The 23,258-nt window shown below is 36.2% G+C and overlaps 1 protein-coding gene across 2 annotated transcripts in view; it reads left to right on the top strand.

Moving 5' to 3' along the window:
* COL21A1 (collagen type XXI alpha 1 chain) overlaps positions 1–23,258 on the top strand; it is a 202,356-nt gene that overhangs the window by 131,304 nt on the left and 47,794 nt on the right. For both annotated transcript variants that reach the window (XM_077162122.1, XM_077162121.1), the window contains 5 exons: positions 4,307–4,360; positions 4,846–4,901; positions 5,470–5,521; positions 5,620–5,673; positions 12,191–12,244. In XM_077162122.1, the coding sequence (XP_077018237.1) occupies positions 4,307–4,360; positions 4,846–4,901; positions 5,470–5,521; positions 5,620–5,673; positions 12,191–12,244 (270 nt within the window). The remainder of the gene's footprint in view (positions 1–4,306; positions 4,361–4,845; positions 4,902–5,469; positions 5,522–5,619; positions 5,674–12,190; positions 12,245–23,258) is intronic.

Raw genomic sequence — 23,258 nt, 5'->3', positions numbered from 1 at the left:
TTGCTCACTCAGTTTCTTTTCTTTTGCACTGACCCCCCTCCTTACCTGCTAAATGTTAATATGGATGTCATGTTTTTGAAAATATATTTTAAAATCTTTTTTATTCATATGATGGTACCTTTTTCCAGACCTTGACTTTTATTCTGAATTTGTGTGGCTGTTCCTGGTCTTCTTCCTACTTCATCTGAGATCCTTTGATCATTCTCAGTTAATTAAAGTTTGCAGATTATGTCTTCTACATTCTGTAGCCAGAGCAGAGAAGGCTTAGCTGGGACTTAAGGAGGACTCCTGGTTTGCCTCTTTCTTCTGTAGTTTTAAATATCCAGTGCCCAGTTAAATTCTATCTTATCAAGAATATATCCTACTATTGCTAGATATTTCCGTATTTTCCTTCAATCAGCCAGAATGGGCCAGGAATGAAATTGGCTCAAAATAATAGAGTAGGCCATGAATGTTTGGGCCCCACACAAGAGGTCACAGTAACCCTATTTAGGGTTAAAAGCTTCCCACTATAATGTATCCATGGAGAAAATGGGCAGAGATTACACTTAGTCTGCATCTTCCTTTTCTTGTGTCTGTCCTGCTGTCTCCTGCTGGTGGACTGCTTTGACAATCTCCTAGTGGCCAGTTATCCTGGATGTTACTGCTGAGACATCAGTATGCTTCCAGATGAGGATGAAAGGTTGAACACACACATTTACTTTCTTTCTCTACTGGATCCACATTAGAGTAACTTTTTAGTTTGCTAGTGCTACAGGAGTACAATATACTAGGGATGGACCAGCTTTCATAAAGGGGATTTATTTAATTACAAATTTATAGTCCCTCTGAGGAAAGGCAGCTAGCTTCCTTCTGTGTTTCTCTGTCACATGGAAAGGCACATGGCAACATTTGCTGGCACTTTCTCCTGGCTTCTGGGTTCAAACAGCTTTCCCTGGAGCATTACCTCTCTGAATCTCCAAACGTCTGGGTCTGTGTCAGCTCTGAGCTCTGAACTGAGGTATGCTGAGCTACATCTCTTTCTTCTGACTCCTCCCTTTAAGCCTCTAGGTAATTAAGTTAAATATCATTCATTGTGGAAGGTACTCTCCTTAGCCAACCACAGATGTAATCAGCCATAGATGAAATCCATGTGCTGATGATTTAGGTCCATAGCAGCAGAACTACTGGGCACCATCACTTGGCCAAGTCGACACCTGCACCTAACTACTACTACAGCAACAAATAAGGGAGTAGTAGTAACTATGACAACAACGGTAACAATGATATATCCTACTGTGAAAAGAGAATGGAAGAGGACATAACAGCTCCAAATTTTGGAAGCTGAATGTTAAAATGATATCTGATGTGAATCATGTGAGAGAACCCTCCTACATATACACAATCACACATGCACAGGGTGCACACATGTGCACACACATACATGACAAAGGCATAGTAAATGATAATACAAAGTATTTATGAAAGTAGAAGTGAAGATGGAACTAAAAATGGAAGCATGGCTCAATATACCTTTAAGAACAGTTAGATCCTGATTATATCCCACTATTCCTTTCTCAACTCTATATGCCAGGTGTGCCCACTTCCTTCTATCCTGGCAGAAACATGAAAGTTTATTCTTTGGAGAAGATAAAACCTAAGGTCTCTAGTCTGTGGGAAAAAGGTGTAGTTGTACTAAGATATAGAATTTAGAGAATGCCAATCTATGTTGAAAGCTTCTGGCCCTCTCCCTCCACCCCCAGAATGCTGTGAGCCATTCCTACACTCTGTGGGCAGGAGATTAGACAATCCTTTTGTGGGGAATCCACCAACATTCAGAGTTATCCAATGAAATGGCCCTAACAGATTATTTTACAGTGAAGCTCAGTATCAGTGAACACTACCCACTGAGAGTGTCTCATCAGCTTAAATAGGGACTGACAATCAGGCATCATGAATATATCAAGAAAGCTAAAAGGCCAATAAATGAAAAATTGTGGAAGAAACTGAGACAAGGTATAGAAAGATTTGAAATAAAACCTATTATTAACATCCTCAGAGAAAGAGAGTAACCCTGATAGAGCTCTCCTTCTTCTTGTGGTTTGAGGGTTACTAAAGTTGCAGCTAGAAGCATACCAGGAGCCCATGCCATCTCTTTGTAGACCACTTTCCACATCCTGAGTCTTGGTGATCTCTGTACAAATGGTCACAATCCCATTTCCATGCTCTTGCTTTCATCCTCTTGAAGATGAAAATTCTAATGTAATGGTGTCTCTACCCCTATACCTAGAGGGAGCCAAGGAAAGGCTCTTTACAGGGATGTAGATAAATTTGGGTGTGTAGTCTGGCATGTCCACATATATGGGCATGAGGTCTCTCTAGAGAAAAGAGTCTACTAGTGTCTAGCATGATGAGTGGTTATAGGACACACTAGTGTATAGCATGTGACATTCCAAGACACTGCAGACAAAAGGAAGCTCCTATAAGCTTTTTGAGAGGAAACACCTCCCCCACCCCCCAAAATTGGCAACAGGAATCAGAAAGTCTTCAAACATCTTACTAGTGACACTGAAATCCTAGAAGAGAATGGAGTGTAGCCTTCAAAAGTCCAAAGTAAAACAAAAATCTATACAACAATTCTATACAATAACTATCAATTACATCAATGAAAAAAAATACAGACATTTTCAGGGACTTAAGGTCTCAGGGAGTTATTGCCCATGAATTCTTTGCCAGGAAGCTTTTAGATGATGTTCTCTTCCCAAACAAGGGACATAGGGACATAAGAGAAGGAAACAGAGAAACCTACATGCACCAGACACTGGAGATTGACAAATGCAAACTGAAATAAATGTAAAGGCTCCAGGAGAGATTTATTAAATAAAAGAAAATTGTCAAAGCATGTGAATATATTTAGAAGTGCTTTTAACAGTCAGGGAGAGTTTGCAGTTGCATGTAGCAATAAGATGATAGGAAACTAATCAAAACAACAAGAAAGGCAATTTTTAACTCTGGGGAAAAAATTGGGGCAGTAAAAGGTGAGCAATCAGAATACTTTCATAGCTCACTTGTGAATCTTAGTATCATAAACACTAACTATTAATTTAAAAAATCTGTAATAGAAGGGTTAAGAGGATTTGTGCTTGCTAGAAGTGGAAGGTAAGGAGTGGTACTGGACGGTGTGAGAAGTTAATCTTCTATTTTCACAGTGGGTGTCAGCAGATAATGCCGAAAATTAAAATCAGCTAAATAATTTAATCCGTGTGTTTCACCCCTTGGGAACAGCCTAAATTATTTTCAGAATTGATGGTAGCTCACCAAAGGTAGGGTCATGATTGCTGGAGAGATTCTGCTAGTGCCAAAGTACTTTCTTTCTCTGATCATAAATGATCATAAAAATAACCATGTTATTTGGTTATTTATGTGAACTCAGAGATATAGGAGCTTAGAGTAGAAAGAATTGCTTTTGGAGGGTTCTGTAGGTCTTGTATAACTATGTCATTCTTTAAAAGCTGTGAATGAATAACTTTTAGTAAAATTAAGATTTCAAAAAATTTTAGAGAACTAGTCACATTCTCCTCTCACTACCACATGAGCTAAGAGTTTAATTAATTATATGCAATTATCTTTTAATTTTCCTAAATAAAAGTGAATGTTTTCTGAATCTTGCTGTTCCAGTCACTGGTCCTTTCTTTACTGTGTCTTCACTATGAAAGCTTTGAAGCTAAGGCAACAGCACCCAACTTTCCCACAGAATTGAGACCTAAACCTGTTCATTAAATGCCAAGCTGTTACAGTTTTTCTTCACCTTTCTTCTTTTGGATATAATTTAGAGATTTTCAGCTCCCTGGACACATCTGAATAGATGCTTACTATGAACAATTCATGAGATAAGCAATTCTTAAAAATTCTGTAGAATCCTAGAGTGTGTTGGATTCAGGATTTGTTCCTATTTAGTCAGCATGGATCTCAGAAGGTGATTCTGTCTCCAGAAAGGGTGATCAGCTAAATAATTTAACCCATGTGCTTCACCCCTTGGGAACAGCCTAAGTTATTTTCAGAACTGATAGCTGCTCATCAAAGGTGCGGTCACGATTGCTGGAGAGATTCTGCTAGCGCCAGAGTACTTCCTTTCTCTGATCATAAATGAACCATAACAATTGGGAATTAATTTTTCATGGAGATAGGGTTTTAATATAGATATGCATTTCACTGTTTGTAGATTCATTTCCAATTAATATTGACAAGGATGAGGTTGAAGAATATAGCATGATACTGTTGAGGTTGAAATGTTTTGTCTTTAATAAATTTCAGTTTTCTTTTTCAGGGTGCTCGTGGACTTCCTGGTTTCCCGGGACTTCATGGGATGCCAGGATCAAAGGTTGAAGAAATCTGTTTCTTTTAAATTTGACAATGCCTTATTTTATCTCAAATAGAAAGTATTTTTACCTTATAAATGAATTATCAATTACTGCCTTTATGTGAATTGAAGATAAATATTTTCAAATAAATGTTTAGGCTAAGATTAATATCATTGTTTGCATTAAACATTCAAAAGCTCCCTATGAAATTTCTAGTCATAACTGTATAATCTTACAACATTTAAATATTGATGAGCGAGTTTTACTATATACAGATTCTCTGAACTATAAGCTCTAAACTATGGGTATTGTTTTACCCATAGTATCAACTGTCCTTATTTTTCTTTGTAATGCCTAAAATATAAGTCTTTTGTAAACAATCTGTTACTGATTTTATTTTTATGCTGCCGTATTAAAATCTGTTTACAATCTGTGCTGTTTTTAATCTACAAAGGAAATCATTATACTTCTCTAAAATTCAATATTTATATATATATATTTTTAGGGTGAAATGGGCCCCAAAGGAGATAATGGATCACCTGGAATTTTTGGCAAAAAGGGAAGTATGGATCACAAAACAAAGTATCTATATTGAACTTTCTTTTTAATATAATGGAAATAAAAAACTTGAATTTCACTCCAAGCCCTATCAGTTTTGTTCATCCCTCTGGGGGGGGGGGGGTGGTGGTGGTTATTAAAAACAATGAGAAAAGGAGAAAATACCTGGTGACTATTAAACTGGCATTTCTGAAATTTAAAAATATTTCCAGTGAGAAATTCTTTGGAATAGTAGCTACTTAAAAATGTGTCAGCTGAGAATCTAATGTTATAGGCCTCCCTATTTCCTCCATTGAAGGAAGAGAGTATTCATGTATACTTTAAATGCTCATTGCTTTTTAATTTTGCCAGGACATGATTTTTGTGTTTAGATGCTTGTAATAATTCTGCATCTTTCAAGATTTTAAATATCTGACATTGTGTCTACTTAGCTTGGTAAAACTGTGCTTTGCCAAAAGTTGGAGAGACAATACAAGCTACAGTTCCACGAATTCTGTCACTACATAACGAAGCTAACTTGCGAACATTATTGCAAGGATTGTTTGTTTTAATGTTCATTTTTAATACAGGGTGCAAAAGGTGCAAAGGGGAATGATGGTTTTCCTGGCCTTCCTGGACGTGCCGTGAGTTTGATAGTAAAATATTCTTGAAGATTTTGCTAAATTTTCTTTAAAAAAGATAAATTGGTGTAAAAAATTACTAAAAAATAATCTTCTTCCAGGGAGAACCAGGAAGACATGGAAAGGATGGATTAATGGGTTCTCCTGGTTTCAAGGTATTTTTTTTTAAGATTTCTGTAACTTATGATTAAACATTAGAGCAATGTATCAAAATTAGAATTTTTACATATGACCTTGGGATAAAATTAACAAGTTGAAAGGGTTGGGGGTTTTTTTAGTGTAACTTTTTAAATTACACTAAATTTCTTTTGAGTTTACTGTGAAGTTTTTTGTCTTTTTTAAATGCAATTTTATTGAGATATATGTTCATAGACCATATAATGATCTGGTTCACGGTATCATCATATAATTGTGCATTCAACAGCAAAATCAATTATTTTGGAATATAATTTTAATTTTTACAAAAGAAAAATAACAAAGTTTGGGGGTTGTCACTATAGCAGTGCTTAGTGGGAAATTTCTAATATTAAATGCTTTAAAAAGAATACAGTCTCAAATCAGATACATGGAGGTGATTTTAGAGTGTGGGTATTATTTTAATTCTTTGCCTGGGCTAAAGTTACATTGCTTTTCACTTTGTACTTTTTATTAAATTTACTGTTTCTTTAAACATTTTTAAAGTTGTGAAATATTACATATATACAAAAAAAGCAGTAAATTTCAAAGTACATTGTAACAAGTAATTATAGAACAGATTTCAAAGTTTGGCATTGGTTTTAGTTCCACAAATTGCAGATTTTTCCTTTTGCTGCTCCAAGACACTGGAGATTAAAAGAAATATCAACACAATGATTCAACAGTCATACTCATTTGTTAAGTCCTATCTTCGCTGTTATAACTCCTCTTCTCATTTGATCTTTCTCCCAATCTTTAGGGATGTTTGGGCTATATGCATTCTAACTGTCATGTTGGAAAGGGATGTTGATAATGTGGGATGGGGGATGAAACTAGTTGATGTTCTGAAAAGGCTGGCCCCTCTGGGTTTCAGAACTTACTTGGCCTAGGAACCCATCTGGAGGTTGTAGTTTTCTGCAAAGTAATCACAGTGCAAGGGACTTTTGTAGAATCTCAGATACAGCCTTAGGTGTTCTTTAGGGTTGGCACAGCCTTTGCCACATCCCATAAGTTCTGATATGTTGTAGTCTCATTTTCATTTGCCTCCAAATATTTACTGATTTCTCTAGCAATTTCTTCTTCGGTCCACTGATTGTTTAAGAGTGCATTATTTAATCGCTATATATTTGTGAAAGTTCTGGTTCTTTGGTGGTTATTGTTTTCCACCTTCATTCCATTGTGATCAGAGAAAGTGTTTTGAATAACTTCAGCCTTTTTAAATTTACAAAGACCTGTTTTGTGTCCCAGTATATGATCTCTCCTGGAGAACCTCCCACGAGCACTAGAGAAGAATGTATATTCTGGTGTTTTGGAGTGTAATTATCTATTTATGTCTTTTAAGTGTAATTCATTTATCAGATTGTTTAAGTTCTCTATTTCCCTGTTGATCCTCTGTCTGGTTGTTCTATCTATAGAGGAAAGTGGAGCATGGGTATGCAGGGAGTGAGGGGTGGGGGCATGGGCATACGGGTGGGGGCATGGGGCAGTGTGCAGTGTTGGTTGCTTGTGGGTGGGGCTGCGCGAGGTGCTGTGTGGGTGTGGCATTGCTACTTGGGACATGTGACATCTGTCATGGGTGCATGGGGTGCAGAGGTTGGGGCACGATGTCTGGCGGGTGGGGTGTGGCACATGTGGGTAGGGGAGAGTCAGGGGGCACAGCTTGGCTTGCTTCCTCCTCCCCACTTCCCGGCCTTTGCAATTCTGAGTGCTTGGAAAGGGGTACAGTAGGCTCAGCGCACTAGTTGCATGGTTTCTATGAATGGAGAAAGCTCATTTGCTGGCTTCTGGGTTCTCCAAGGGAGTTCCACATTGAGGGGGCTGAGATGCTGTTCTAGTTTGCTAGCTGCCGGAATATAACACACCAGAGACAGATTGGCTTTCAAAAAAGGGATTTATTTAGTTAATGTATAATTCTTTAGAGGAAAGGCAGCTAACTTTCAACTGAGGTTCTTTCTTACGTGGGAAGGCACAGGACGATCTCTGCTGGCCTTCTCTCCAGGCTTCTGGGTTCCAACAACTTTCCCTGGGGTGATTCCTTTCTACATCTCCAAAGGCCGGGGCTGAGCTGTGAGTGCTGAGATGAGGTATGCTGAGCTGCTTAGGCTGTGCTACTTTGAGCTCTCTCATTTAAGCACCAGCCAATTAAATCAAACATCATTCATTGCAGCAGCATGCCTCCTAGCCAACGGCAAATGTAATCAGCAACAGATGAGGTTCACATGCCCTTGGCTCCTGTCCACAGCGATAGAACTAGACACCTTCACCTAGCCAAGTTGACACCTGAACCTAACTATCACACATGTTAAGCTAGCTCTATGGCAGGCACTTTCTTGGGTGTGGTCTCTTGTTTCTGCTGGAGTCCCAATGGAGCCCACTCACCCAGTTCTCTCCCTCTCAGGTCATTCACACCCTGGAACCACTGTCAGGGTCGTTCTTCTGTTGTTTCTCTAGCTGTTCCTTGGAGCAGGGGTTAACTCAGTCTATCCTATTTCACTGTCTTTCCAGAAGTCTCTGACTCTGTGTTTTAATTAATTTAATATAATTTAAAATTTATATTTTAAATTTTAAATTATATTATATATATAAATATAAATTTAAATTATATTATATTATATAAATTAAAATTTATATTTTAAATAGATTAATATAAGATTGACTCTATTTTTAAAGGTACTCAATTTGCCTAGAGTCAATTATAATGGCAAATGATGACAATTCAAATACATTAAAGCATATTTTATTTTAAAAAGTAATGTGCCTAAACAAATCAGTTGAATAAAGTTTGCTAAGCGACTTTTTGGCTTAGTGGAGTGGCTAACTTTTATAAATTGTCTGTGCCTAGAGCTGTGTAAGTCTCGTTCACAAAGCATTTTATTTAATTCTCCTAACAATGCTAAGAACTTGAGGATATTGTCATTTTATGCATAAGATCAGATTCAGATAAAGAATGTACCTAAACTTGCACGGTCAGCTAGATGGCAGGGCTAGAGTTCCAGCCCTGGTTCGTGTGATCCCGCAGGTATGATGCCTCCCAAACTTCATGTCTATTTTTCTTACATCTGTAGTATATCCCATGGCATGTTAGAGATTTGTCATAAAATTTAGGAATAAATCATGCAGTAAGATCAAAATCAAAATAAAGTGATTATTTAAAGTAATAAACTAAGAATCTTCCTTGAAATTAAATTATATTTTCATGGTCAGTAAACCACAAATTCCACCTGACATTGTGGGTTGTGCTGACCACAGGCTAAATTACTCTCCATCCTTTTATTTTTTGTGGTAAGTACCAAAGACCACAGCATGAAAGGAAATCCATATAAAATGGAAGTTTCACGTGTCTGTTTTGGGTTAAATTTCCTTGTTTTTAATAACTGGTTTGTTGTGGAATAGATCATGTTTGACACTAGCTGTAGAAGTGGGATTGAGGAGTTATGTTGAGCATGACATTTTCTCAATTAGTTTACATAAAGAAAGAATTTAATAATAGAATATTAAGATACAAAGTGGAGGTGCAGCCACAGCCTTTTCTTCCTCATCTAAACAAATTGTTCTAAACCAGACTCTTCAGGTCATCCAAGCAAACAGGCGATCAGGTTCAGTTCTGGGGAAAATACTGAATTTCACAAATTAGTTTTCTGTTGCAATTGATTATTTTCTGGGAGATGATCAAACAGAAATTATTCTTTCATGTCCTGATGAAACATTCTTACAAAGAATTAAGAGAATATTCCAAAGTAAAATCGCTGGTTATCATCAACCTATTTCGTCTGCTAACAGCAAACCTTATGGCCTTATCCATAAGCATTTCTTTCTATTTCCTCTGTCCCCTTGGATCTGAGTGTTTTAGAGTGATTAGCCCATTTCTTCTTTACTTTCATATGCTCTAGTCATTGCAAACAAGTCTCGCACTGTGTTCAGCAGTATTCTAAATATTCTAGGTATTTAAAAAAAACTCATGTATGACATGTTTCCTGTCCTTAAAGAAGATGTAGGTCAGAAAAACAGCATTACCTAAATAAGACACCTGGTGAACAACCTGGCCAGTGATAACTGTAAAGCTGTACAACACCCTCGCAGTTCATAGTAGAGAGGTATGAATAAGAGAGAAAAGGATCTATGAAGTCTCGATGCTGAGATCTAGGCTAGAGCAGTGGTTCTCAAAGTGGGGTCCCAAGCAAGCAGCAGCAGCATCTCCTGGGAACTTACTGGAAATGGAGATTCTTGGGGTGGACTGCAGACTGATCCAGAAACCCTGGGGTAGGGCCCACAAGCTGTGCTTTTACAAGTCATCTCGGTAATTCTGGTGCAGCTAAGGAATGAGAACCATTATGAGAACCATTCTACTAGATTATGAGGAACGGATGATACTTTGTTCATTGAATTCTGTATTATTCTGATTATTATCTGTCCTAACAAGAAGGAGGAAGAACAAGAACAAATGAAATCTGGGAATAATTTTGGACCTTTAAAATTTATTAATAAAACTTGATGATGGCCAGTTACTTTTTTTAAAGCTTTCTTCTAATTAAAATGAATTAAAAGATTGGGTTAATGAATGGAGAAAAAAGGAGGATTTTGATCAACCAAGGTAATCATGAAATAATCCCAAATTAGCCATTTCAATGATTTGACAACTGCCCCTTCCCCCTTGATTTCATATACAGAAAATCTAAACTGCAGAATTCTTTTTTAATTAGTGACATGTGAGTATCTGGAGGTAGTGGAACTTAAATGTCCTAATGACTTACAACTGTTCCATGATTCTCAAATAACTGTAGGAGAAGCAGTTGGAGATCTGTTAAAACAGATTGCTGGAGCTTCTGATTCAGTTAGTCTGCAGTAGGGCCTGTAATTTTTCATTTCTAAGATGTTTCTATGTGATGCTGATCAGCAAACCACACTTTGAGAACCACTGATGCTGGCAATTGAATATTGAGATGAGTGTTACATTCAAACATAGCTATGACATTATTTCCTTGTAATATATAGGGCCTGATATATCCCTTTTCTCTAATTTTTTTTTAAACTGTAGCTTTCAAACTGATACCACATATATCTTTGTTTTATTTTTGGTATTTTCATATGCGTCTCTGTAAAACCATTGGAATAGCAGGAGCCCTTCCTCCAATTTGGTTAATTTACAAAAACATTTATCTTCAAAAAGGTATCTTATGTTTATAAATAAAACTGATCAAGTGAGATATTTGACTTTGGTTGGTATTTCACTGTGTTAATGAAATGCAAGAATTCATGAAAATGGGTATACCATTGTTTATATAATGTGATATGATTGAATATTTTAAACTGCTGATTAAATTATTTAACATTTATTTGATTTGCCCACTTTGATTCATTTTCCATAATTTGCAAAAATTTTTTAGAATATGAAACTATGGAAAACAGTGTTGGAATATGGTTCTTAAGTGCATATATTCTGAGATTTTACTCCCTTAAACCTATTTCACCTCAGGTATTTGAAACATTTACAAGAATAATGCTTTTGTTTTACTTTCTCTTATGCTCTCAGCTAGAATAAAATGTTCTCTCTGGAAATTTCAGAGAACTTTGCTTGTTATGATGCAGCACTCTGCTGGATGGAAACTGGCTCTTACTGATGATTGCTTTCAAAAAATCTAAATGTTTGTGAGTTTGTATGTATATGTGTGTGTTTCAAGAAGCTCTCCCTGGCTACTCTTTATTTTTGTGTGGACAGTTGTATACTGTATTGATTTGTGGTTATTATACATTTTAGGATTAAATTAAACTAATATTTATTGTGTTATTTGATATAGAGTCAGATACTTTTGCATATTTTGTATATTCCCAGTTGTTACATTTGGAAAAAATATATAGCCTGACAAAATGTGGATCTAAAATACGATGCTTAAATAATTTGAAAATAACAGTTTAAAGGGATATGAGCTGAAGTTTATTATAACTTTAACAGTAGTGTAAGTATACATTTTAGATGTTTTCTAACTAGGCAGATACTAAATTAAATGCTGGATAATTTCAAGTAATAACCTGTATTTATCTGTAACAACTTCATATTTAATGAAACTTTCATTTTGATTTTAAAATACAACATTTGAGAGCCAAGGGCAAATTAATTCCAAATGGATAAAAAGTTTTAAACTAAAAGTGAAAGTCAAAATAAACATGAAAAGGAATAATACTGTACTTTAGTCACACTTACATTGAAGATAAGGATAATCTCCTGACACATGAATATATAGTACCACAATTATTTCATAAACTAGTGTAATTATAAGTCATCATGTAAAGATTTTTGATATTCATATAGTGCTTATGAATTTCAGAAAAGGCTTATTCGATACCAGAAAAAATTAATATCAGTAATCTAGAGGTAATTTTTTACTTTCCTATGTTTGTATTTAATGTGCTTTAATATGCAATGTTAGAATATTTGTACTTATTTGGTAAGCATACCTGAAAATGGAATTCTCTATTTCTTTTTATCAAATTATTTAAAAGGGAGAAGCAGGACCCCCAGGTTCTCCGGGGCAAGATGGACCACCGGGAGAGCCTGTAAGTACCCTTCTCATTTCACTTCTAAAGGATGAAGTTGTTTTCCTCTTATGAAATACTTTGACTACTTAAATTCGATTCTTGGATTCCCTATTCTTATCTAGTGACTTCCAGATTTAGATGTTGCAAAAGTTCTTTGTGGAACACCATGAAATACTGAAATACTTAAGCCTCTTTAATGCACCAGGAAGAATTTTATTAGCAGGAAATTTGCGTTTATTATGAATCACAACCACAGACACGTCCACGCAAAGAAGTGGTGAATGTAAAAAGCAAGGTCTGTTACTGGGCCTTTAGTCAATGTCACTTTACCACTTGGTCATTATTTTGTGGGTGTGCTTTCTGAGAGGCAGTTTATGACTCAATAAAAGTCAGAGAATTATATGATTGAAAAGGATTGAATCTGAATTCAATCAATTGAATTCAATCTTCAATTCAACTGAAGACAATCTTTGCTACATTCCACCTGTGTGAATCTGGATAATACACCTCCTATCTTTGAATATCTTTCCCCTCATCTGAAAAGTATAGATGCTTATATGCTCCTTCCTAGAATTACTATGAGGCTTCTATAAGGAAATTTGAAAAATATTTGTAAAATATTGCACAAATGCATGGGGGTAAGTAAAGTCCTGAAGGAGTATATGGAAGGAATCTTGTATCTTGGGGTGCTTGAAAGTTTTTATCAAGGACTTGGAGTTAGGTTTCATCTTGAAAGGATGAGTACGAATGAAAGGGAGATAAGAGTGGGAACTATTATATAAATTAAAACACAGGCGAGATGGTGAAAGGAGTGCCCCCCCCCCAAATAATAAAATGATCCTACTGAGGTCCTAAGACTGTTGGGTGGTAGGAAGTAAAGTTGGAAAAATGGTTAGGACCATCATATAGAGATCCTTAACTATGAGTTTTGAAAGTAAACTTTATTCACTTGGCAATGAGGTTTTGTGAGATGAGAAAGTATACCCCGATGAAAAAAAGTGCTTTAGAGGCAGTTTATGGCCCACTGGTGTGTGCCCAATGGATCTGGGGAAGAAGAGACTGGAGCCAGGACACTACTTGGCAGGCTATTTTGATAGAGCCGGCATGGGGTAATAAGACCTCAGGGTGTTATTAGGAATGGAAGGAGTTCAATAAGGATAATGTGAGTGTATCTGAGCCATAATGAGTATTACTAATGAAGACTCACAGGACTTGAAAACTGAATATGAGAAGGGTGTGTTTATTTATGTTCTTGTTTCAGGAGGAACAAACATTGTTTGTGTAGGGGGATGAGAGGAAGTGAGGAATGGAGAGGGATGGGGAAAGGAGGAGAGAGGGGGAAGAGAAAGAAAAACTGGAAGATAGAAGTAAGAGACAATGGATGTAACAGCCGAGTTATAATTTACTAAACTATGTGATTGTGTTTGTGAGTCAGTTGTTTGGAATTTGTAACATATTTCCCCCTAGAAACAGTGTTGCGAAGGACAGACTGATCAAGTCTCTGCCAACCATAATGAATGCATTGATAGCTACATCTATTTACTTTGAAAATAATACTGTGTGATTTTGTTAATGAAATCAAGCCGAGAAAAGAATATTCAATAGGAAGGAGGTGTTTTGGAATGCTAGTACTTGAGAGGACGTTTCCCCTTCCCAAGACTGCCTGTTCCTCGCTGTCAGCCAGAAGCAGCTGGTAGCTCTTGTCCTGCTGGCTCCAACTTTATTCAAGACTTTTCCTGACCAGAGCTTTTGATACAGAATAAAGTTCCATTTCAGACAGGATAACCCTTTAGCCTTCAGCTTTTGCTTTTTTTCCCTCCTTCCTCCTCTCCCTTCATCCAATCCTTCACTGAATTCCTCTATTGTGCAAGGCATTGGGTTCCATGATGAAACATAGGTGCTACCTCGGGAAGGCTTACAATCAAGTGGGGGAAATAGTAAAAGAATTGACAAATAAGAAACTAAAATACAAAGTGCTAAAAGAAAAGCAGGCAAGGTGCTTGGTAAATAGTGGAAGCAGGGTTCTAGGGCCATTTAGAAGTGGTCCCTCCTCCTTAACCAAATGGAAAATTGAGTTACTGAGACTCTTCAGCCTTCTCCCCTACCTCAGCCCACCAGATCAAGGAAGCCACAGAGGCTCTCTTACCCCCTTCTACTTTTGTTTCTTTATTGCTGAATGGTGAAGAAGATGGCAGGTTTTCTATGCCAGGGAATATACCCTTTTAGGTAAGCAATTTATAGATTAAGCATCTAAAATCTGCCAGTCTTGTCTTTGTGTACATCTTCTGACTTGTGTTTTATTCTGAATGAGAACATGTATCATTACAAACTATTTTTCATTTTGCCAATCAATGAAAACTTGGTTGTTAGAAACATTATCCTAGGAAGGTTGAACTTTACTATTTGTGGTAAAACCTTCAAAATGGAAAATAATTAAATTTTATATATTTGGTAATATGAAGAAAATAAGTCTCTTCTATTGTGCGTGAATATTTACTTTAAGTATTTATAGTGAATGAACTGGCCTCACTGAAAAAGACACGTTCCCGGTTTTACTTTGTAATGTGATAGCCAGGAAAATTCATGGAGCTTAAGTTCCAAGGACAGAAGCCCTTAGTTAAATAATTTAAAGCTAATCAAACACAGTTTATGGCAGCCTGATTATGAATCATCCCTATGAACAGATTTATGAATATGAACAGCAACTCTTGGAATTCAAATTGAGGACAAAAGTTGTATTAATTGGAAAATGATTACATTGCTTTAAAGTCCAACCATGTTCACATGCCTTTCCTTTGAATTTTGAAAGCTAGTATTGTTCAGCTTTATTCAATCATAAAAGTAATTACTTTCTAAGTGGAAAGTTAAACCCACTTGACTTCCATACAGGGGCACTGAAATTCAATTCAAACACTTGATGGATTTATTATTATCCGCTTCAACAATTTATCACTGTGTTGAAGGATTTTAATCTTTCAGTTGTTTGTTTAGCAAGCATTTACTGAATGTCCACCTTGTGCCAAACATTTTATTAGTTGAAGAGAATGTGAAAATTAATTAGTCATAGCTCTGGCCTTAAGGAGTCAATGAGTTAATAGATGGCAACGTTATACAAAGGCTATGGAGGTATGAAGAGTATTGAAAAGTTTTAACCCTAGGTAAGTTTGGGGGCAATGCTAATATGTATGTGGCAGTGTTGGTAGTCATCATCACTGTTGTTTTCCTCTTTAATAAAAGTTTTAAGATGCAATTCATATAACACACAATTCACCTGTTTAAAAGTGTACAGAGATACATTGTTCAGCAAGGTGCTTCCCTGGTCAAATTTGGAAAGATTAACAGGAATTAACCCATCACTTTGCCTGGCAAGGGCGGGAGTGTGTAGCATGTTCCTAAACATAGAAGTAAAAGAAAGCAAGGTGTCTGGGAAGGGATGACAATAGTCCAGCCTGCCTAGGGGGAGGGGGAGGGTTGGAAATATGAGATGAGGTTCTTGGGTTGATACGGGCTACATCAAGAAGGGCTTTAAGGTCTGTGCAAAAGATTTTGGATTTAAAACCTAAGAGAACTGATAGCTATTTAAGGGTCATAAGCAGAGAAATGAGTTGGCTAGCTAATTTGTTTTAGAAAGATCACTATGAACAGCAGAGTATGGGCTAAGGTGTATCCTGATGGCAGTCTAGCTGAGCTACGTCACCTCCAGTCCCAACTAAAGCAGAAACGTTCAGTGCTGGGAGGGGAGGTTGGGACTGATTTTAAGTGAAATAAAGAGGTACCGGCATGGCTTGAGGTAACCCAATTTTTTGCGGGTAAAATGAGAAAGGATGACTCTCAATGTCTTATTGCATGGATAGGGGCACAGTAACACCAAGAGTAATCAGTTTTAACTGGGGAGGTGATTCTAAGATATTTTCAATTGAACATATCTATATACTAACAAAGGCATTGAAATATTAGGGCTATATCTTCAGGTAATTAGAAAAGGATAGACTTTAAAAATGGGGACTAATAAAATTCCAGCCACAAATAGTGGCCTCAGATTTAAGGGAATTTTAGAATTTCTGTGAATTTTAGGTGTGAACGATTGAAAAATAGTCCCTATTTTTCAATCAGGTCCTATTCCCTGAAACCAATATTACCTTATTTGGCAAGAGGGTCTTTGCAGATGTGATTAAGTTAAGGATCTTGTGATGGGGGATTATCCTGGATTATCTGAGTGGGCTTGCTCCATCCAGTTCAAAATCTATAAGGGCAGAACTGGGGTTTATTTGATAAAGAAGACATTCCATCTGTAGACTGCTGCATCAGTTCTTTCCTCAAGAGTTTCCAGCCTGCCCTTCAAGACAGCCCACTCCAATTGATTTTGGATTTCCTTAGCCAGGATCAAAAATCATGTAAATCAATATATAATCTCCCTATCGGTTCTGTTCCTCTGGTGGAACTTTGACTGATACAGATTTTTGTACCAGCAAGTGGGATACTGCTGAACAAGAACTTGAAATTGTGGAACTAGATTTGGAATTGGGTAGAGGCTGGAGGAATTCTAAGGAACATAGTAGAAAAATCCTGTAATACCTCGAACAGACTGTTGGCAGAAAGTGAATTTTAAAGACTCTGACAGTGAGGGTTCAGGAGGAAATGGAACATGGTAGGGAAGCCTGTATCATCTGAGTGAATCCATATGTTATCAAAGAGTGTGGGTTACAGGCTCAGAAGGAAATGAAGAACATGTTATTGGAAACGGGAAGAAAGGTGATCCTTTAACTGAAGCTTTACTGAGTTGTGGTCTGCAATTGGGTGGAAAGTAGAACTTGTAGATGATGAATTTGGATATTTAGCTGAGGAGATTTCCAAGCAAGGTTTTGACGTTTGATCTGGTTTCTTCCTGCTGGCTTGTAGTAAAATGTAAGAGGTTAAAGATAAATTGAGGAAGATACTGTTGAGTAAAAGGGAATCAGAAATTGATGACTTGGGAATTTTTCAAGCCACCAAGATTGCATAAAATGCTAAAATTAAAAGGAAATACACTGTTAGGAAAGCTGGCTCTAAAGAGAAGGGCAGAGGTGTGGCTAGACAACTTGTGGTAATGCTGAAGAGATTAGGCATGTGACTCGTGGAACTGCTCAACCATCTCAGCAGACATCAGGAATGGAGGAGATTATCCAGGAAAGACCAGCGGAGGAGGCTCTTGTCTGGTGTGAAGCTCTGTGATAGACACAAGAGACCTACAAAGATTTTGAGAATGTTCTATCAGCAGAAACACTGCCAGTTTGGACTGAAAGGAAGAGAGGATAAAATCAAGGAAAACTGTCAGACTTTGCAAATTCTGCAAGTCAGAAACAGACTGATAAAGATGCTTAGCTGCAGATGTTTACATCCCTTTAAGTAAAGGAAAAATTACTTTGGGGCTAGAGCCATAGACACAGAGGCCAGAGCAGCAGACCCACAAGACAGAGTTTTAAGACACAGAAGACTGTTCCCAGACCTTGAAATCTAATGGAATTTGGCCTGCTGGATTTTGAAATTGCTTAGGTCTTCTACCTACTCTTCCCTTTTTGGAATGGTAATACCTTAATGTTATCCTATGCATGCCTCACATTGTGTTTGGAAAGTGGATAATTTGCTTCCCAGTTTCACAGGTTCACAAATGAGGATTTTGCCCCAGGATGGATCATACCCAGAGTTTCACCCAGAACTGATTTAGATAAGGAGATTTGGACTTGAGGTGAGCTGTAATAAGTTATGACTTTTGGGGTAATTTGGGATGGGGTAAATGTATTTTGCTGGTGGGACAGATGTGAATCCTTGGGTGGTGGAAGGTGGACTGTGATCAGTTAGAAAATGTCCTCCCAAAGGTATCAGATCTTAATCCCTGGAACCTATAAATGTTACCTTATTTGGAAAAAAGGTCTTTGCAGAGATTATTATGTTAAGGGTCTTGTGATGGAGAGAATTATTTTGGATTACCCAGATGGGCCCTAAACGTCATCACTAGCATCTGTATAAGAGAGAGGCAGAAGGAAATTTCACATGAAGAGGAGGAGGCGGCAATGTGAACATGGGTGTTGTGACTGGAGTGGATGCAGCCATGCATTGAGGGGTGACTGCCGCCACCAGAAGCTGGAAGAGGACAGGGATGGATCCTCCCCAGAACCTCTTAAGCAGCAGTTTGCTGACATCTTGATTTTGGACCTCTGGCCTCCAGAAACATGAGAGAATAAAATTCCATCGTTTTAAGTCACCAAGTTTGTGGTAATTTGTTATATTAGCCTTTGGAAACTTAAATACTTTGTTTTTTACTTAGTCTAATTCCTAACATTTATTTATTAATGGAATCATGTAAAAAGGCATGTGAGCACATATTGGTGCTTATGGCAAATGCTTGGTAACACTTGTACTGATTAAATCCATTTTGGGCTACAGAAAGTTGATTAAAAAGAAGAAAAGCTTAGCTTAAATGACAATGAGGTTAAAAACAAGGCCCCTCAGTCACCAGTGTTTGTTGTTTTTGTTGTTTTCTTTGTTTGGGAAGTTCATGGACTGAGAATTGAACCCGGGTCTCCTGCATGGCAGGCAGAAATTCTGCCACTGAACAACCCTCATACCCCCCCACCAATATTTTTGCATAATCAATTTTTTTGTTAAACTCTTATGTGATTATTTAAGACATTTTTGTCCATTTCTCAGAATTTGTTTTCTCCTACATTTTGCTTTATTCTGTTTAGTAAGTTTTAGCCCATATTTCTTCCCTGTACTATCCATCATATTGCAATTTTGGAACAATTTAAATGTCTAATGCATAATATATTATTTTTATAACTCATAGTTAGGAAATATAATCATGTATAAATATATATGGATAATAAAGGGTCTGCATGGATAAACGTGCTTAGTCATGCTTCAATTACTTTGTTTATTTTTCCCTTGGATTGTTTTTTGATATCCATTATGTTCCATTTTTGCTTGCCTGTACTTACTTTGTCATATGAGCATGCTATTTTTTTATAATAAATTATAAAAATTTAATTTTTTAGTGTTTTGTGATTTTTCTATCTTTCTTCTAAGGTGTTGAATTTGCCAGACAATGTATTCATTTTTGCGTCAAGGAATGAGGCACGATCAGGTTGCCGCAAGGAATAGTCAATTGTTGGAAATGTGTTTTCCTCTATTCTCATAAAGTCATTCTGATTTTATCTTTGGCAATTGGGTAGGTGGTAGGACAGGGCAGTAGAGGCCCAGTGCTACTATACACCAAAATGAGCAGTAGGTGAAAATCAGTAACTGGAAATATTCGTTTTCAACCAAATCAGCTTTTAGACCGAATTATCATGTTGACCTGTTAATTTGCTTTGGCCAGTTGTTGATGATCAAATTACCTGCAGCATCAATCTTGAGAAATATGTCTTAGTTGAGGATGTCTTTAGTCTTTTTTTTGGAGGGTGGGGGTGGGGGGTACATGGTATGGGAATTGAACCCACATGGAAGGCGAGCATTCTTATGCTGAACTACCCGTGCACCCTGTCTTTAGTCTTTTTAAGCTGCGAATGTTTGCTGTATCATTTTCCTAGGAACAAAGACATGAGAGTGACTAGAACATGTTTGAGAACATTGGCTTATAGAAGCCTTTATTGCTTCCTTCCTCATACCTTTTGAATTCTTGCTACACCACACATTATACTTGCCTTTCACTGTATACTTAAGGGACAAGTGGGTCTTTTGTTTACTCACTTTTTCTGTGGTGTGATTTGACTTGCCATTTTTATGGCAAAGCTAATGTTGAACTGCTACGGTGGTTTCCCATGTGCAGTAACTCACTTTATTATGCAAGCAATGTGGAGATGTCTTTATTTGGCCACTTGGCTCTATTTTTTATTTACATTGAGAAGAAAGGTAAGAGGAAAAGAAAAACGCTACTTATGTTTTATTTGCTTTCAAGTATATATAATAAGTTTTTAAAGTCTTTTGTGCAAATTTGCAATACCTTTTTTTCAGACTTCAGGAGTGGCACATTCTCTGTGTGCCCAAAGCCAACTTAATCTGAAAACCATATCTGCTGTTAAAGATTTCACACAGAACTTCTCAGTGTGGTGGCAACCCACATTTAGCAATTTATAAGATGAAACTTTGAAATTTCAACTATATTTATTATTATTATTATTATTATTATTAACCTTTTGCTAGTTCCAGAGGTTATATTACTTGACAGAGAAAATTTTTTTACAATGTATTTTGATTTAGTTTTTTCCAAAATTAAATATCATAAATGTCTGATTTATTGACATGTGTGGTTTAAATTTGCAAGTAATATCTACAGCTATTTGGTCTCCCAATATATGACATTTGGCATTGTATTGACTGTGATTTTTTTAATATGACAGAGAAAATGTTGGCTCATTATCTGTACAAGTTAGTTAAATAAAATCACACCAGGTTTCATCATGAATCTTTTTCATTATTTCCTACTATATATTATAAATTATATCACTAGCATAGTAAAACAAGACATCATTGCAAAGCAGCAATGTGGATTTTAAATATAGAAGCCCTGTACCTATGGCATTGATCTTTGTTTTTTGTTTTTTGGTCATTTTAAAAATATGGTCTTTGTATGAACCATTGGTAAATATTTAAATTAGCATATTTGAATTTTCCTCTTCTCTATTCATCTCTTTATAATTTGAAAGAGGCTTTATGAAGTCTTGAAATGACCAGAGGAATAAATGCTGTTGAAAATATGAAGTGATGCATGGTTAATTTTCAGAATGGGTAACATATCTCTGAATAAATAGAATCACTTTGCTGCTTATGTTGGCTCACTAGTCTCTCTGGCATGGGAATTGATTACATCCATCTCTGGAAGAGAATATGTGAGAGGAAACTTACATCACTGTCTATACAGGATATTCAGTCAAGATTTCAAGACTTTGACATCATATAAATGGACTTTTACTATTTCCCCATAAAGTATATTCTTCAGTCATATGGGGTGGGGGTGGGGTGAGTAGGGCAGAGAGCATTATGTATATTTTTCATTCAAAATCTCTTATATTTTTGAGGCACTTACATCTTCTTGAATTTTCAAAGCATGAGAAATATAGCATTAGCTATATTTATTTTAGAAAAGTCAACTTCTTTTACTGTGCAAAAGTGGAGGAAATGCTACATAGTATAGCTAATTTTGCCAACTGTCAAATTCCTAGCCCTTCTTTCAAAATAAGTCTTCTTAAACACAGCCTTGTCTTTCCCTAAAAAATATTGAAGCTCTTTTCCAACAGAGCTTGTCCTTGGCAGTACATGAGATATCATACACAAGAATAACACCTCAAGGCATAAAAATTACTTTTTTACTTTGAAATGCCAATGTTTCACAGTGATTTCCTGGATTTCTTAAATGCAAGGAAAAATCTTGAGAATTTTTTTGAAATATGGAAATTAAATAGGGCAACTTTCAGGCAATTCAAATACTTTCTATACTTAAAAGTTTATTTAAAATGGTGGTACATTGTTTAAATGTAAACTAATATTCTTGTTCTCGAGTTTTTTAAAGAATACTTTCAGTTTTTATTAATTTCTTGCTGCATTAACTTTTAAAAAATGGTTCACTCCTTTTCTATTTTTGCCTTCATTCATCAGCAAGTTCACTTGTGTTTTGATACATGTTGTTTTTTGATTATATGTAATCAAATATTCTGTTAGAGTTTGAAAAATGTTTTATTCTGTTTTCTTACATAACATAACCAATTGAATAGACATATCAGGAGAGTTGCCTTGAAATATGGTTCTGGTCTTCAGTCATTGTAATTTTTAAAGTATTTTTTTAATTAGTTAAGAATATAGAAGTTGTGTTATAATTTTGAATGTGTGCCTTCACTTACCCAAATACAATTCCTATTCCCAGAAGTAACAGCTGTTACTCATTCAGTGAGATTCTTCCTGAGTTTATTTGCATATATAAATATATTAAAAATACATATACATTTTTAAAATAAAAAATTATTCACTGCAAATTTTACCTATATTCACAATGTTATGGATATTTTGCCATATCAGGCTGTATGGCAATATAAGGTCTACCTCATTTTTTAAGTTTCATTTTATTTATAATATAAATATATTTCGTCTAACCCCTCTCCTATTGTTGTTACAGCTATTCCCACATACTTGTGCAATATTTTTCCTGAAGGTTATGCTCCTCTAAATGGAATTGCTTTTTCAGAACATGGCCTGTGCAATATTCCTTATTTTAAGCAAGACTGCCCGGTATTTCACAAGTATGATTTTCGCAGTTGGTTTCTGATTAATTCAGATTCAAGTTTACAAAGTTCCCTTCTATCCCTTCGTTATGAAGAGTTTGTAATAAATAATGCATGATAAATTTTACAAAATGCTTTTAGTATCTTTTGAGATGATTTTCTTCTCTAAACTATTAAAGTAACAACTTACATGAATAGCAAACATATTATGTGGATGTATTTCTTAATGTTGAAAAATACTTGCATTCCTGAAACAAACCCTACTTGCTATACCTATTTTTTTCTAATGCACTGTTTTATTCGATTTGCTAATATTATGTAAACCTACTTGCATTTGGATCAGTCTGCAGATATATATATATACATATATATTCAGGTATTATTCCTGATGGTTTTGGTTATTAGGATAGCCTCATAATTTGAATTGGGAAAATATCTATATATTGAATGCCCTAGGGAACTTTAAATAATTTAGCAACTATCTGCTCCTGAGATCCTAGATAACATTTCCCTGACAGGCAAACAGTTCCCCCCCAGGATATCCACATCCAGTTCCTGGAACTGTGAATACTTTACCTGACATGGCAAAAGGGAATTTACAGATGCAATCAAGGTCAGTGACCTTGAGGAGGGGAGATTATGCTGGATTATTTGGGTGGACCCAATTTCAATCTAATCATAGTCCTAAAAGTGGAAGAGGATGGAAGAAAGAAAAGTGGGTCAGAGACAGGATAAACTTATGAAGCATGTAATAACATGGATGGACCTAGAGAACATTA

Source organism: Tamandua tetradactyla, chromosome 5, assembly GCF_023851605.1.
Source record: "Tamandua tetradactyla isolate mTamTet1 chromosome 5, mTamTet1.pri, whole genome shotgun sequence".
Taxonomy (NCBI): Eukaryota; Metazoa; Chordata; class Mammalia; order Pilosa; family Myrmecophagidae; genus Tamandua; species Tamandua tetradactyla.
This window is presented reverse-complemented; position numbering and strand designations above follow the sequence as displayed.